Source organism: Labrus bergylta, chromosome 11 (assembly GCF_963930695.1).
Source record: "Labrus bergylta chromosome 11, fLabBer1.1, whole genome shotgun sequence".
Taxonomy (NCBI): domain Eukaryota; kingdom Metazoa; phylum Chordata; class Actinopteri; order Labriformes; family Labridae; genus Labrus; species Labrus bergylta.
The window spans coordinates 1,947,006-1,961,819 of NC_089205.1; the positions used below are offsets into that span (position 1 = coordinate 1,947,006).

The window sequence follows — 14,814 nt, forward strand, 5'->3', positions numbered from 1 at the left end:
CAGTTCCCATTACATCACGCTGCGGCCCCATCGCAGTATTTTGGAAGTGATGTTAAATTTAGTTGAGCCATCAGTCACTCCACCCAACTTGGTGTCATGCTATCTCAGCCACAGCAGAAGCAGCTCAAAACCATTTTGCAGAATGCGAAGAATTCAAAAATGGGACAAACTGTTTATATTCAATATTCACAATATTCATGGCCTACTAATAGAAAACAGTGTGTTCCTACTTTCTGGACTAGACATGATTGTGTATCTAACCCAACAGCCATGCCAGATGTTACATCTTATATCAAAACCTCATTTGCATACTGCCCTTGGAAAAAATGCTTTAGTTCCCGAGCCGAAACATGTGAACGAGGAACTCTTCAAAGGTTACAGCTTCCAATTTAGTTCCCTCCATTGCAAATTGCAGATCAACTTTCTTTGCCGTGCTGAAGACAAAAAAGGCCTATAGCGTGATTCCCGAGGCAATGCACCTGGCCTTCATCTTTCGTGACCATGTGGAATAAGGCACTGCAAAGTCAAGTGGGGGGGGGGGATACAGTCGATGGTTATCTCGAGACTGGAAAGAACCTTCTTGGGTTTTCACAACCCTGCCTCATACTTATAGCAGTTATTATGGAGACATGAGTTTCCAGTAAAAGCAATGTCATTGTTTATGTATTGTAATGTGAGTATAATGTGGTGACAAAAATAGTGTCACTGCCAATGCTGTTCGTTTTTTTTTCTTCTGATACTTTTCTTCCAGAAACAAAAACAAGTATGTGACAAGAGAGAGAAATATGTCTTGTAGGTTGATTTTGACTTCCATTCTTTGGCAAAAAATGGATGCCAGAGCTAACTTTACTTTATGTACAACCAGGAGGATGTAAAGCATGAATATCAGAGCACATTTTACCAGAACTGCTTTCATATGTCTTCCTTGTGTTTTTATTTTTGTTAGCTTTTTTTATCGATCAATAACCAATCACTTCTTTTTCCTGAGTTAATTAAATGTCTTATGACTTATTCATTAGTTTTGTATCCTTTGTTCCCTTGATTTGCCTGCTTGTTTTTTGTTTTCTTACACATGGTTTGCATAATGGGTACTTACTTTCCCTGAGGTAATTGAGATGAGAGAGAAGCACTTCGGCGTTGTACATGGTGGTGAGCCGGAGGAAGTCGTCCTTGCCCATCTTGCAGAGCTCTTTGCCGTCTGTGTTCTGAAACATGGCCGTATCGATCTCTAACAGGCCGTACTCCTTGATCGCCCACTCGAGCCACTGGCGCACGTGGTCCTGGGACCATAATGACGGGTCTGCAGAAAGACAGAAGAAGAAGAAGAAGAAGTGAGGAGAAGCTTGCCTCTGTTACAGTTGTTTCTGGACAGATGCTCTGACAGAGCTGGAAGAGCCTCATGTCTGGAAAGGTAAAGGGCAGGAGACAAATTGGAAACAGAATTTTATATCAGTAGCAGACCTTGTTCAGATAGTTGTAAATATTCTTTGTTTTATTTTTACCACATGGACAGGGTCAGCATGAGTGAGATGAGTCGTTAAAGGTTTATTGAAACCTTTTAGAATATCTTCCACAACGTAGTATTGGCTCTGAAATCCCTTCCTGTTGTGGCTACAAACGTTTGAAATAAACCTTTATACAAATAAATAAAAACACAGTTCTTAAAATAACCGTTCTGAAATCTTGTATATTGTGCTACAAAATTGTGAAACCAAAGCCCAGACTTGCCACTTGTGGTTAAGGAGTGGTGTCCATGTAGAGCTTCTATTAAGTTAATGGATGAGTGGCCATTTGGATCAGTTTAGAAATAACACTTCAGTAGCCTTCTAATAGGAACATGTATCAACTCTCCTTTCACTGTTAATTCATCACATGTGCTCATTTTTTGGAAAATAATGAACCAGTCTTTGGCTTAAGTCTTACAACGTAATCAAAACAGACGTCTAAATATTTTTTGGGGGGATATAATTATAAACTGTTACGTCGTAAATTGTGTGATTTGATATATATTTAAAGTTTGTGAAGCCAATGAAAAAAAATATGACCACTCGAACAATGGTTTACCCAATCAACCAGCTCAACAGATATTGGGGATTTATGGTATTTGCAAATTTTTAAGAAAAAGGAAGAGTTGTTTTTACTCTTATTTGAATCATATTAACCTAGCATATGATACTGGTATGGCATTTTGTTGTTTTGTTATTGAGAAACCTATTCTTACCAGCAGGTACAATGACCCTCCGCTCATTGGTTGTCATGTTGGGGGGAGGGGCGTTTTTCTCGTCCATGTAGTTTCCATAGTTCATCTGAGATGAAGTGTCATTACTGCCCACCAGCTTATTACATTTACCCACACTGCAGTCTACAGGAGACTCTCTGCTACACAAACACACAAACACAAGACAGTTGTAAAATATAGCATTCAGGAGATACATTTCGATGCTGTTGGTTTTTCTTTTTTGACTTTAGCATGGGATTGTTTTTAGCACTACACATTCTCAAAGAGAAAAAGCAAAAAGTGAAGGTTTAATCGTGGTAAAGAAAATTGCCTGTTGATTAACAAATCACAGCTGTCAAAGCAACAGCTATGATTGTGTACACTACCCAATGCATAGAGATATACTGTCATGTTTCTCTGAAGTCCGTATAACTTATATGATGCTAGAAGAAATTATTATTCCATACCTGGATCCATTCATGTGCTCATATTCTCTCTTGACGTTGACCCGCACTGGCTGGTTGATCCACTCCTGTTGTGGGGGTAAAGGGTTGATTTTGTGGGTCTGGCCATAGTCCTGTGTGCCAGATGCAGTCATGTCTGTCTTGGGGAGAGGGGCAGCAGCAGTGTACGGGGGCTCGAATAAGGATTGGTCTTCACTCACCACTGATAGCGCCTCCTGTAGATGGAAGAAACAAGTATGATACTTATTTCCTTCACTACTCACTTTTGAAGAGCTAGTGTCACCAATAAACACTTATATTAAAACAAAAAACGTATATTATATTTTCTAATTACACATATTTAGTTTCTTGCAGGGAATTAGATGTGACGATTGATACCACGCTTAAGTCTGTTCCTTTAAAATAAATCTACTAAAAGAAGCCGGTTAGCTTAGCTTAGCATAAATGCAGGTCTAGGAAAACTGGCCCCTGTCCGATTATTTTAACACAATACATTTACATACAGATCTCAAGCCATTAAACAAACTTTAGTTCTTTTGCCTGCCGACCCTGAAGGACTTCCTGGGACATACCTTCAATGATTTACAACATACTCAATAATTAAGATGTATTGTGTTAATTAAATGTTTTAAGAATTGCAGGATCATGGTTCATTTTACTTTTGAACAGGGCTGGGTTATCCATTTTCACCCTGCTTCTTTTTTTCTATGCTAAGCTAACTATCTCCTTGCTGTGGTTCCATATGTAGCCGACAGGTTTAAGAGTAAATCTTTGCATCTTACTTCCAGCAAGTCTCATCTGACAAAACATTAAAACTTGTGATATCAAATTGTAATTCTCTGTAATTTTTTTTGTTTACAGCAATTACGTGCAGTTATTGGTCATATCGCAGTCTGGCATCCTAAGTAGTTTGTGTATACAGCCCACGTAGCAACTGTAGCTTCCTGTTGATGTTAGCATGATGTTTGCATGACTTCAATCAAGCCCAAAGTGGAGTAAGGCCGAGTTGTAAGCTTGGGCGTTGCTGACATTATCTCCTCATACATTCAGCTCTTCTACCCGTAAATACTCATCAGCTCATGCAAAGAAAAAAAAAGTCTTACTTTCTCACATTCCTAGTACGCTGACAAACAAATACTCTTTGCAACATTTCACAGAATCCTGGTTTTTAATATCATTTCCTTTTGCTCATTATCAGAATCTTCTGGACTTCAATTCCCCTGTCACCCCTGAAATGTCTTGTCTTGTGCGTCGCTGCACGGCTGAAGACTCAACAGAAGCAGAAGATGTCACAGCTACACCGACCCCTCTGCTGTGGCTCAGCTGGAGCAATGTCAGTTTATTAAAGAAAACAAACGCAGAAACTTAGTGCCGGCCAAGTTATTACGTGGTTTTAAACATGCTCCTCGTGTAACGTCTAGGACGCAAAGCATGTATTGGAAATGATAGGTTACATTTGAAGATGCAGATGTCACTGCCAAAAGCTGCGCAATGAATAGAATTAGGCAATGGCACCATCTTAGACCTGTGCCAGGCAACTCAAAGCTGGCACAGAATGATTATACCCAACAATAACTTGATGACTTAGTAGAAATTGCGTAATCGACTGTTAACTATAACAACTAGAAAAAACCAATAAGTCACAATATAAAGTGGAGTCACTGGAGTCATATGGTTCTGCTGAGGATTAGGATCGGGGTCTGATGCACATCTGGATCTGATGGCACAGCTTAGACCGAGACGTGTCTAATTCCAGGATGACTGAAATTATTTCATTCCAAATGCCACATATCTGCTCGAGGGAGAAAAAATGCTACTTGATATTCATTGATCGATATTTCCAACACGTAGCTTTTTTTTTTTGCATTCTCTAAAAATGAAAAGCGAAATGAAAAGCGAAATCCCTCCTGATCCCACAGAGGTTTAAATTCATTCCATGCTGAGACTTTTCATGCAAGTAGAAAGTTTTCACTTAGGCCATTTTCTGTTGCACGTGTCTCCTTTTTGAAGCACATTTTGTCATTGTTACATGAGGAGGTTGATGAAATACACACACTAACACAACAGTAACTGTAAATGGCATGGATGATCTCTCACAACTCTCTCTGTTAAAATGCTGAATTTACAAATATAACCTGCTTAAATTTCTTAACTACAAAAAAAAAACAAGTACCTGGGTATCTTTTATGTTGTGTACAGCTGCTTCTACATTTTATGAGATAATAATAACTTTATTTATATAGCACCTTTTAAAAACACAGGTTTACAAAGTGCTTTGACAAACAGCAAAAACAAGAACAAACTAAACAAAACACAGAAGAACATAAACAACAGCAAGAACATAACAAATGCTAAATACTAAAAATAATTAAATACAGTTCAACAGAAAAGATCCCATAGTGCATGATACCCAACAGACATATATAACCTGACCATCACAAGAACCATCATAAGAACCCAGGAAACACAAGAACCATCATAAGAACCCAGGAAACACAAGAACCATCATAAGAACCCTGGAAACACAAGAACCATCATAAGAACCCTGGAAACACAAGAACCATCATAAGAACCCTGGAAACACAAGAACTCAGGAAACACAAGAACCATCATAAGAACCCAGGAAACACAAGAACCATCATAAGAACCCAGGAAACACAAGAACCATCATAAGAACCCTGGAAACACAAGAACCCAACAACACGAGATAAGCTGAATAACTCTAATTTATCTATGAAAAGAAAGTAACTGATGCTGTGTGTTCAAGGAGATCTGAGTCCTTTAACAAGTAGGATTCAAATAACAAAGACTAAACAGATATTCATTTTGAATAGAAAAAAAAACATACAAAACACAGCATTCCTTGGCCTTTAACTTGGTCTTACAAGAAGCCAGCACTATGTTGATTGGCTGCCATCATGACTGTTATTTTTTTCTAAAGTTGATATTGAAACCATTTCAGCTCTACAAAAAACCACCTAACACAACCAAAGTGACAGTTTGAGGCATTCGCTGTGTGTCCTTTATTACCACAATTTACTGCAGGTCATATGTGACTTAGAACGCATATCAAATACAAGACACAAGTTTGACCTCCTTCGATAAGCTACTACTCTTCAGAGTGACGGTTTTAATGAAAAAAAAGCTGAACCCTCTCCAACCCTCTCTTTAACCATCTCGCCAGAATTAGATTTTCCACCGATTTCATCAGTGGATCCATCATAGTCTGAACACTGGCGGCGGGACTCTCTATCTGAGCAGAGCACAACAGCTAGTCTGTGGATGATAAAGTACAGGAGAGTGAGGGAATGTCTCATTGCAGCTCGATAAGGGCCTGGACAACTAGTATGAGTGTGTGCACGTTACATTTACTCTGACATATCAGCCTGGGCAAATTGTTTCTATGATTGGCAAGTGGTGGGAGCCCATCAAGATTGCAGATGTTTGTTTTAAATAGAGCACACCACACTCATGAAGACAAACTGGGAGGTTGACAGACCAGTGCCTACGTTTTCTTTCCAGTATCTGTGGGGAACAAGCTGCCAGTAAAAGCTACCAGCGGTTACACTATTTTTTTCTGTCAGTCTGTCCCACTGCATCCAAAGATAATCTCAGTGGTTATGTGCCACTTGTAATCACTTTCTTGTAAGGACAATAACTGAACATCTGTTTTAGATTATCAGTACCAAAAAAATAAAATTCAAAAAATAATTAAGTTCAAAATTCAGTTTTCGATTAATCATATTAAAAGTCTTCAGATGGACAAGGGTGGAAAAAGTTCAACTGCAGGCACCATAAGAAGCATTGTGTGAGTGTGACACCTGCTGGGAGCCACCTCTGTGCTGTTTACATCAGCCATGTCCATCTCTCTAAATGCGTCACGACGCGTCTGGAGCAGACTGGCGATATATGCAATAGCTCTACATCCAGACTACACGTGTGACTGTTTGACGTTCACACACAGCCATCTAGCAGGAGCCACCCAGGGGGGGCATTCCTGCTCTTTGTTTAAAGAGGAAGAGGAAACCTGTCAGGAAAAGATTGTGTAGAACAGGAAGCTCTCATGGCTAGAGAGCCCTTCCTTTCTTTTTGAGCGATCATGAATGCAACAAGTAGCCCGTCATTTATACCCGAGGATTCAATTATGATTGAATTGTAACAACCTCCTGCTTTGTTATAATCATCTAAGGTGGAGACATTCATGTCCTTCTGCAGCATGACATTCACTCCTGATACACAAGAAAACAACCACAGGGTTCTGAGCGGCACATAACGACATTTAAGTGACTATATGCAGTCTGACATTCTTGTCTGGCCAACGTTTACACTCATCCAAAACTCACACCACACCCAGCCGCCGCAAACCCAATACTTTAAGTTTCCAACAGAAAACAAGTCGCTTTACTTTTCAGCAACAATGAGAGTAAAATGCAGATGCTGCAGCCTGCTTAGCTCCCGCTCTCTACCCGGAGGACACAGACTGAAGCATCGCAGGACGAACTAATCGGGACTTGCCATTCAACATCTGGTGACCGCAGCCATAATGCATCTGGAATTTTGACTGTCGGGGCTAGTAGCTGGTGTTAAGAGTACACCCTAGCTCTAGACTTCAAACATGCCATTTCAAAATAGTTGTGTAACTATATATGAGGAGCAAGCCAAGGTATCATTGTGAAGCCTTGTGGTTTTCAAGTTTTGCAAACGGAGCAGTTACCCCGTGAAGTTACCAAATGACAGCTTTCCTTACACTTCAACAAAACTCTCTGTTACTCCGGAGGAAGAAAGGTTACAATAACCAACAGCAACAAAGACAAGGACATTACTTATAAACCATTTACCAAAACATCACATGTTTTTTTGACCCAGGACAGGATCTTCTGACCGAGCCGGGCGATGTGCCACACCGCCGTTGCGCAGCTCGACACATCGTGTCCAGCGTACATCCAGTCATGGCTATTGCTTAATGCCCGCTTGTCAGACAAACATTAATCACCGAATTCGTAACGAAAACGTGCACCGACACTGAAGTCAGTCTACAATGTGTTGTCTGAAACGCATATTCACTCCTTTCGTCCTTCCAGACGTGCGTAATTGTGCGCTTGGTCCCTAAGTCCAAAGCGTGACTCTGGTTTGAATCCAAACCCGTAGCGTATTCTTACAACCAGTCAGATATTTAAAAAAATGACAGGGGGGGGGGGGGGGAGAGGAAAAAGTAAGAATATCTCGTTACCGCATTCAGGCTGAGACAGAACAGCCGCTCATCGTCGTCAGATTGAAGGTCCCCGCTCACAGACCCACACAGAGGCGCATTTCAACCCATTGCTTTAAAAAAAGGAGGCGCAACTCCGAAAAAGAAGTCTCCCACAAACTCATACACCCCGTTCTCCACCCTTACCTTAATAGTTCCGTCCATTTTGCGCAATTTTCAGCGGACCCCGACAATATCCCGAACATGACACTCTTCTGTGTTAATTCCAGCCCCCGGTATGTGGCGGAGAGAAAGAGACACTTTTGCCGGATTGAGTTTTTTCTTTCCTCTAAATTTGGGAAGTGAAGTCACCGCTGTTGAGAAGGTTGAGGAGGAAGCTGTGTGTCACCGAAAGCCCTGCCTTCAAAAAAGCAGGATACTGTCCCAGAGAGATAAGCAGGGAAAACAATTGAGTGTTCGCTCCGCTGTTATGTTTTTCTGCTCGGAAATATTTACAGGATGACTGCCTGCGTTGTGCACAGCCATTGCTGTTTAGCCTGCTGTAAAAAAAAAAAAAAAAAGGAAAAAAAAAAAAAGGGGCTGTGTTGTTTGCTTCTCAGTTAAATCACGGCTAGTGGTGGAAGCGTTTACTATTTGTCCGACTTGTGACTTATTTCTGCATTTCACAGAGGTTTTAGGGAATGCGGTTTTCTGTCGCGGTTTTTGTGATCTTGTGTGTTTGAGCACTTTCTGTTCACGCCTACACTTCGGACTCTCATCTGGCCATGCCTCCATCCTCATATAAATCTGCCCATTCTCTGTTTTATCCTATATTTCATAGTGAAAGTGATACATTGAATAAAGTTGATCTTTGATTTTGGACAGATGTTTCTCAGACATGCCGCTGAAGGAGCTCTAAATCAAAACAGGAGAGTAACCTGAACACCTACAAGAGTTGCAACCTTGTCTTTTTTTTTTCCCTTACAGCCTTCCGTGAAGCTTCTGTGAAGTTTTCCTGAAACACCATTAATAAAATCCAAGCATTCAGCTCCTGACCGCACTCCAGTCTGCGGGTCTGCGCTACACGTGTGCGTCTGCTGTTCAGCACAGCACTGAATGAAACGCAGCCTGCGTCAACAGAAAAACGACACAGTGTGGATTATTATTGTTGCTCATAACACAATAATAGATATATTTAAGTTGACTTTAGATATTCGATGTCATTCCCTATTCCCCTGAATTTAGAGAGAGAAATCCCGTAATCCCCACCCCCACGACTAGGATTTTTTTTTCTTTTCGTCTGCTCTATGAAATTACTCTCATCAATTCCAGCATAATTTTAGTGCAGATGCTAGACATGGAGCCGGCTCTGAACGTGACCAGACCAATAACACTGCAAGAAGAGTCTGTTTTCACAGATTTATTGTCACATTTAACATTTTTTTTTAAAAGCGCTAGAAAGATAAACGAAACTAATTTATAACTAACAATAAGCAACTCAAATGTATAGACAAAGAAAAATACACTTTATCCCAGATTATCTTAATTTGGCTTGAGAGGGTTAATAACAAGCAGGGGTGTAAGCTTTATTTCAACACTGTCAACAATAACAAAAAATGAAAAAAAAAGATCCATATTGCACTTAAAGTATGTTAAACAACACACTGCGATTTAGTCGAGGTGAAGCTGGAGAACATTTTTTGCAGTGTTGGGGTTCTGCCTCGGGGAGCGGCCTCAGAGCGCGCCGCCGCAGCGACTGACAAGCAGGGCCGGCCTGTCTGCTCTCGACTTGGGGGTCTGGTGGGGCTGAGGGCCCCTACCCTTGGGACCACCACATCTGGATCCTGCTAAGGGTCAAGGCTTCTCCTGCCTGAGGCCAGTTCAGACTTGTGTAATTAAGGGAGACACCTTGTTTAACTCTTTAGTGACTGGTGAGTGTTCTGATTTGTATTGTTGCTTTTGTTTTGTTTTTCTATACATTCTTGACTCCAGGTTTTCCATTAAGGCATTTCATTGCAGGGAGGCTTGTGAGAAAGTGACAAATTAAAGAGCTGCTTAAGATATGACTCACCATATGACCACTTTGCACTGTGGTGTGCCGCTTTGGATTTATATTTTTAAACAAGTGTGAGCTTCTTCTTCTTCTCAACCTGTAAGCCTATATTTAGTCCAAAAGTAGCTAATTTTCTAGAATAAAATAAAAATATCCAACCAACAAGATCACTCTCTCCTTGTATTAGAATACCTTCCATCCATGCCATAGAAATCATCAGGGTGGCTGGGGGTCCAGGACCTACCAAGCCCATAATGAATACAGTGGTAACAAACATTTTGGAAGGCCAATAAACAGATGCAAGTTGGTTTACACAGGGAACCACAAAACATCTGGCTCCACGCTGGAACTAGACAGCCAGACATTTCTCCCTTACACCATGAGCCAGTAGCTCCTCTGTCTCTCCACTGCATGGGGCAACCAGCCAGGGGTGGGCGGACACTATGCACAGTTTATGTTCAGCAGTCTCTCAATTGTTTGGCTTTTGCTTTCCTTTTTGGCTTCTATGAAGATCGACTAAGATTTAGTGTATGGCAATTGGTCACACGCTGAAATGACAGAGCGTGAAAATAAAGGTTTTTATTTGTCATATAGGCTTTAAAATACGAAACTATCAGAGAAACTGGAGGTATAAAGAAATTAGTAAATGTTAAGGGGTAACTTCAATCAAGCTCCTTTTTTAAGACCGTCTTTGGAGAACAACTCTGGTAATTGTTTCTAAACTGTGTTTCCTGTTTCAAAGTCAATATGCCTGTTGAGGTGTCCTGATCTAAATTATCTTAATTGTTTTCTACTGCTTTGTAGTCCAATAATTATCGTGTTTTTTTTCCCAGTGTTGTTGGTGGAACACATAAGGCTGCACCTAAGGCCAGCAGCTCCGCGGGAAGAAAGTGATCAAAAATAATGACTTGTGTGGGGAGCTATTTGGTTTGGTTGTTATTCTACTCAAGAAATAGTCGCTTTTCAATATGAGCCTACAGAACTGGCTGTTTATTAGACTGCAGACTTGTATTCAGATCATTCCTTCTCCCGGGGTAGAAGGCAGTCCGAGTCAAAATACTGAGGGCAAAGCGTGGAGTCTGCAGCTCACATAAGCACGAACTGTCTGGCCCCTCGCTCTAGGCCATAATTAATTTGAGATTTATTTTTATTGGAGAGTTCCAGTCTCGCCTGGCCTTAACCAAACAAAACCACAAATCTGGGCCGTGGATTCGCTCGAATGAGGAGTATTTCTTTTAAAATGTTGTATTGAGGCGTGCCACATTCTGACCAATATCTCCTGAATGTGAGTGAGCCACAGAGCGAGGCACTTTACACGCAAAAACGACACGCAAAGTCTGGGCAGAATGATAATAATAAAAACAAAACATTGTTGGAATCAGATCAAACAGAGATAATGGAGGCTTTGTTTCCACAGCACAGCATATATGATCTAAAAATTAAGGATACTTTCCTTAAATGGCCTTTTAAACCTAAACCAACACCCTTTTTGTCCCTCATTGACCTATTGCCTATTTTCAAGGGGCAAAAATACTCTTTTAAAAAGAAACATTTTCACGTTTAATCCTTCCCAGCTATTCAACTCTCTCACAACAAATCAGGAATTGTTCCGAGCACTGAAAAAGGAGTCTCTCTGCAGTGGCACAAACGCTGCAGCTGGATGAAAAGAGCCTTTATTCAAGGGGGAATAAGTCTTCAAAACATTAGCAAAGTCTCCCTTGGAAAATACCTTGATTATGAAGATATTAGCATAGCTCGCTGCTGCACAATGGTCCATTTTAATGAGGCACAATCCGAGCAGTCACCCCTCAGCAATATTCTGCCCGAAGTGAGCAAACGTCAAGGAGCCAGCCAAATGAACTGACACAACTGCGAGCAAAGTGCACGCAGAACTTGGCATTATGTGGATATTATATGGTCATATACAATTATACAAGATGTGTTTTAAATGGTTCCAGTGTCTCAGGTAGCGTATGTAGCAGTTGCAGGTATTCATGCTGCGCCATATGAGCATGATGCTTTTTTTTTTTTTATGTGAAAACCAGATGTGCACTGTTTGCTTTATTTACACAGTCAGGGCTAGGGCGGAGAGAGAGAGAGAGAGAGAGAGAGAGAGAGAGAGAGAGAGAGACAGAGAAGGGGGAGTGACGTCAAATACGATAACGAACAATAACAGAAGCATTTTGGACCGTAGACAAGGTTTATGTACAGGTGTTGAATTCAAATGTGGAAAAAAAACACGTCTTTTTAAATTACGATCATATGTTAAATATAAAGACTGATGTGTAACATCCAGTTTTAGACTAGGATGAAATAAGTAGCCTCATGTTTTTTGTTTTTGTTTTTTACTTTCTAGACAATTTAAGGAAATGTGGTTTATCGTCACAGACTGAGTTAAACAGAAAAGAAAAGAAAAGAAAAGAAAGGAAAAGAAAGGAAGACTACAGTTAGCCCTTGCAACGTTACCTGGTAGAGACGGTGGTGTCTTACCTTGACGTAAGACGACGTGTCAGGGACAGTCTGAAACATGTCTACAGACAGGCCCAGGGGTGCTCGGTGTCCAGTGGGCCCTGAAAAAGGAAATCAGACAGAAATAACAATAAGACAACTACTATTTCGTTTTTCACTTGATATGTTGACTTAATTCATGGTTATCGAGACAAAACAACTGTTTTTTTTATTCTTATTGTCATCAAGACATCACTTGTGGCCCCACACTTGACACGACAGGCCTGTGTTGACGCAAACATCCACAAAGTTCCGCGGGTTTTGTGAACTTCCACTTCAGGGCACTCATGGGTTACCACTTCCAGCAAAATAAAGGGGAAAGTCAAATTTGCTTAATGGCCCCCTGTATGTCTGACTGCACACATAATCCCTTGATTCATTCGGAGAGAAGACTTTTTTTTCTTCTAGCGTAGTAAGAGTTATTAGATACAGCTACGTTTTAATTACCTCTGTCCGTACATTAACAACATCAACAGATGGAAATTACACCACTGAACTACTGCTACCATGGATGGATTACTCCAAAAGGAGCCGGGCAGCAAGAAGAACAGGGCCCCATCCCAACCCCCATCACGTTTTCCCCTCAAGCTTACCACATATTGAAACACTTTTCGCTTTAATAAGTGCAGCTTACAAAGTCTAGGGTGAAAGGGCACTTAGAGGACGGTGTCTTTAGCCCTTCCCTCCCCGTGCAATTATTAGGAAGGCAGTGGCACATACTATCACAAATGGCTATTATATAGGCTGTGTGATTAAGCATATGAACATTTATATAGACCACTATATTGGCACCAGGACGCACCGTTAAAGTCCCAAATATCTTAACAGGGCAATTAGGACGTCCTTCTCCTCCAGTCTGTTCAGAGTTCTGACCTGCAGGATTATGAATATACAATCAGGAACCTTTGAGAGACTCTACGCTTTAGTATAATTAGTGGCGGATGCATATTATGGGCCCTGTGATATTGGGCCAATACCTGACAGGGTAATTTAGCGAGGAAGAGATATAACAATTAAAACCTACTTACACGCGATCAGGGGGTTAATTGGGCTACATTGTTTTCCAGCGCAATTTCACGTTTTTTAAAATTCCTTCCCATGAAAATCGTATAAGAACGTGGTATAATTTCAAAACATGTTCGTGTGTGGGACCAATTTTTCTTTCTTTGTGTGTGTGTGTGTGTGTGTGTGTGTGTGTGTGTGTGTTTGGATTCGGCAGGCAAACGCAAGGCTCACCCCATAAAGTTCCCCAAATGCATCCAATTTCTGCGCGGTAAAAAGAGCATAGGGTACCGCATCTGCAGCCAATTAGGCAGAGGAGGACTGGTGAATAACGGCGTGAACCTCCCTCCGAGACAGCCCCATGGGCTGGGACCCCTCTAGTGTTACATTTTAAGCATCTTACCTTACTGTTATCCATCATAAACGAGAGCCAACTGATTCCCAGCTAATACGCATTCCATTTTTTTTCTTCTTCTTACTCAGATCTGAGTGAGCCTGCGATTAGGTGAGCTGACCCAAGATCTGGAGCAGTGTTTTTCGATTTTAAAAACTCAAATTCAACACAGAATATCAAGTGAAACTTGATTTGTGAAGACATATCTAATATTGACTAAATCATAAAAAAACAAAGATTAAAATGCAGGCTTTACTTTTAATTTAGCCTAGAGTCATTCCGGAACATCCACCTCTTTTAAACTATTGTTTTCAATCTGTTTACAATATGACCGATCATCAATAAGAACCATAAAACATGCGGAAATGATTGATTATTTTCGTGCATGCACATCTACGTTGCAGAGTTTGTCTCAACACAACTTCCACGGACAAGAATCACTTTTGTAAAGCTGCTTTTTCTCACTCACCTGTCGCTTCAGTGTCGGTCGTTTGTTCCTTTCTTTCTTTTCTTTTTTCGATCTGATCACTCTTCCACCAATTTTAAATAATTAGTCCCGTCCTGGCAAAGCCGTTTCCCAATGCCGATGACAGTTGAGTTATTTGGAAAGGGGCTGAAAAGGAGCGCAGGGTGCATGAATGGAAATGTTGCTGAGATGGGAAAGCCGCGACCAATGAGCAGCGAGAGAAAACCTCCCCTTGCCTGCCGTGTGAGGCCACTGAACCATGAAATAAGGGAAAAGCAGAGCGTTATAAATCTGCTTTATAAAGCCCTTATTGTAAAGAAAAGGATAACAAAAACGAATAATGTTTTAATTGTTACGAGATGGATTTATCAGAAGTATTCCTCAGAGGTTTTAAAAATAATACACCTCACAAATATGTGAGCAACAGTTGGGCATAAACATAGAACTTCAAAAGCTCCACAGAGATCATTGAAAACACAACATTTTTTATTCCCAGGAATAAGACTTTGTTTATTCTCTCA

At 40.8% G+C, this 14,814-nt stretch overlaps 1 protein-coding gene across 9 annotated transcripts in view; it reads right to left on the minus strand.

Annotated features, from left to right (window-relative positions):
* Positions 1-14,484, minus strand: part of fli1 (Fli-1 proto-oncogene, ETS transcription factor) — a 33,733-nt gene extending 19,249 nt beyond the window's left edge. The window contains exons 1-5 of one of the 9 annotated variants that reach the window (XM_020649060.3): positions 14,297-14,484; positions 12,414-12,493; positions 2,686-2,897; positions 2,222-2,376; positions 1,097-1,300 (exon numbers count right to left, since the gene is read on the minus strand). In XM_020649060.3, the coding sequence (XP_020504716.1) occupies positions 1,097-1,300; positions 2,222-2,376; positions 2,686-2,897; positions 12,414-12,452 (610 nt within the window). In that variant the 5' untranslated portion in view covers positions 12,453-12,493; positions 14,297-14,484. The other 8 variants (XM_065960306.1, XM_020649058.3, XM_065960309.1 and 5 more) reach the window with 8 other exon arrangements.
* Between the last annotated feature and the right edge of the window lie 330 nt (positions 14,485-14,814).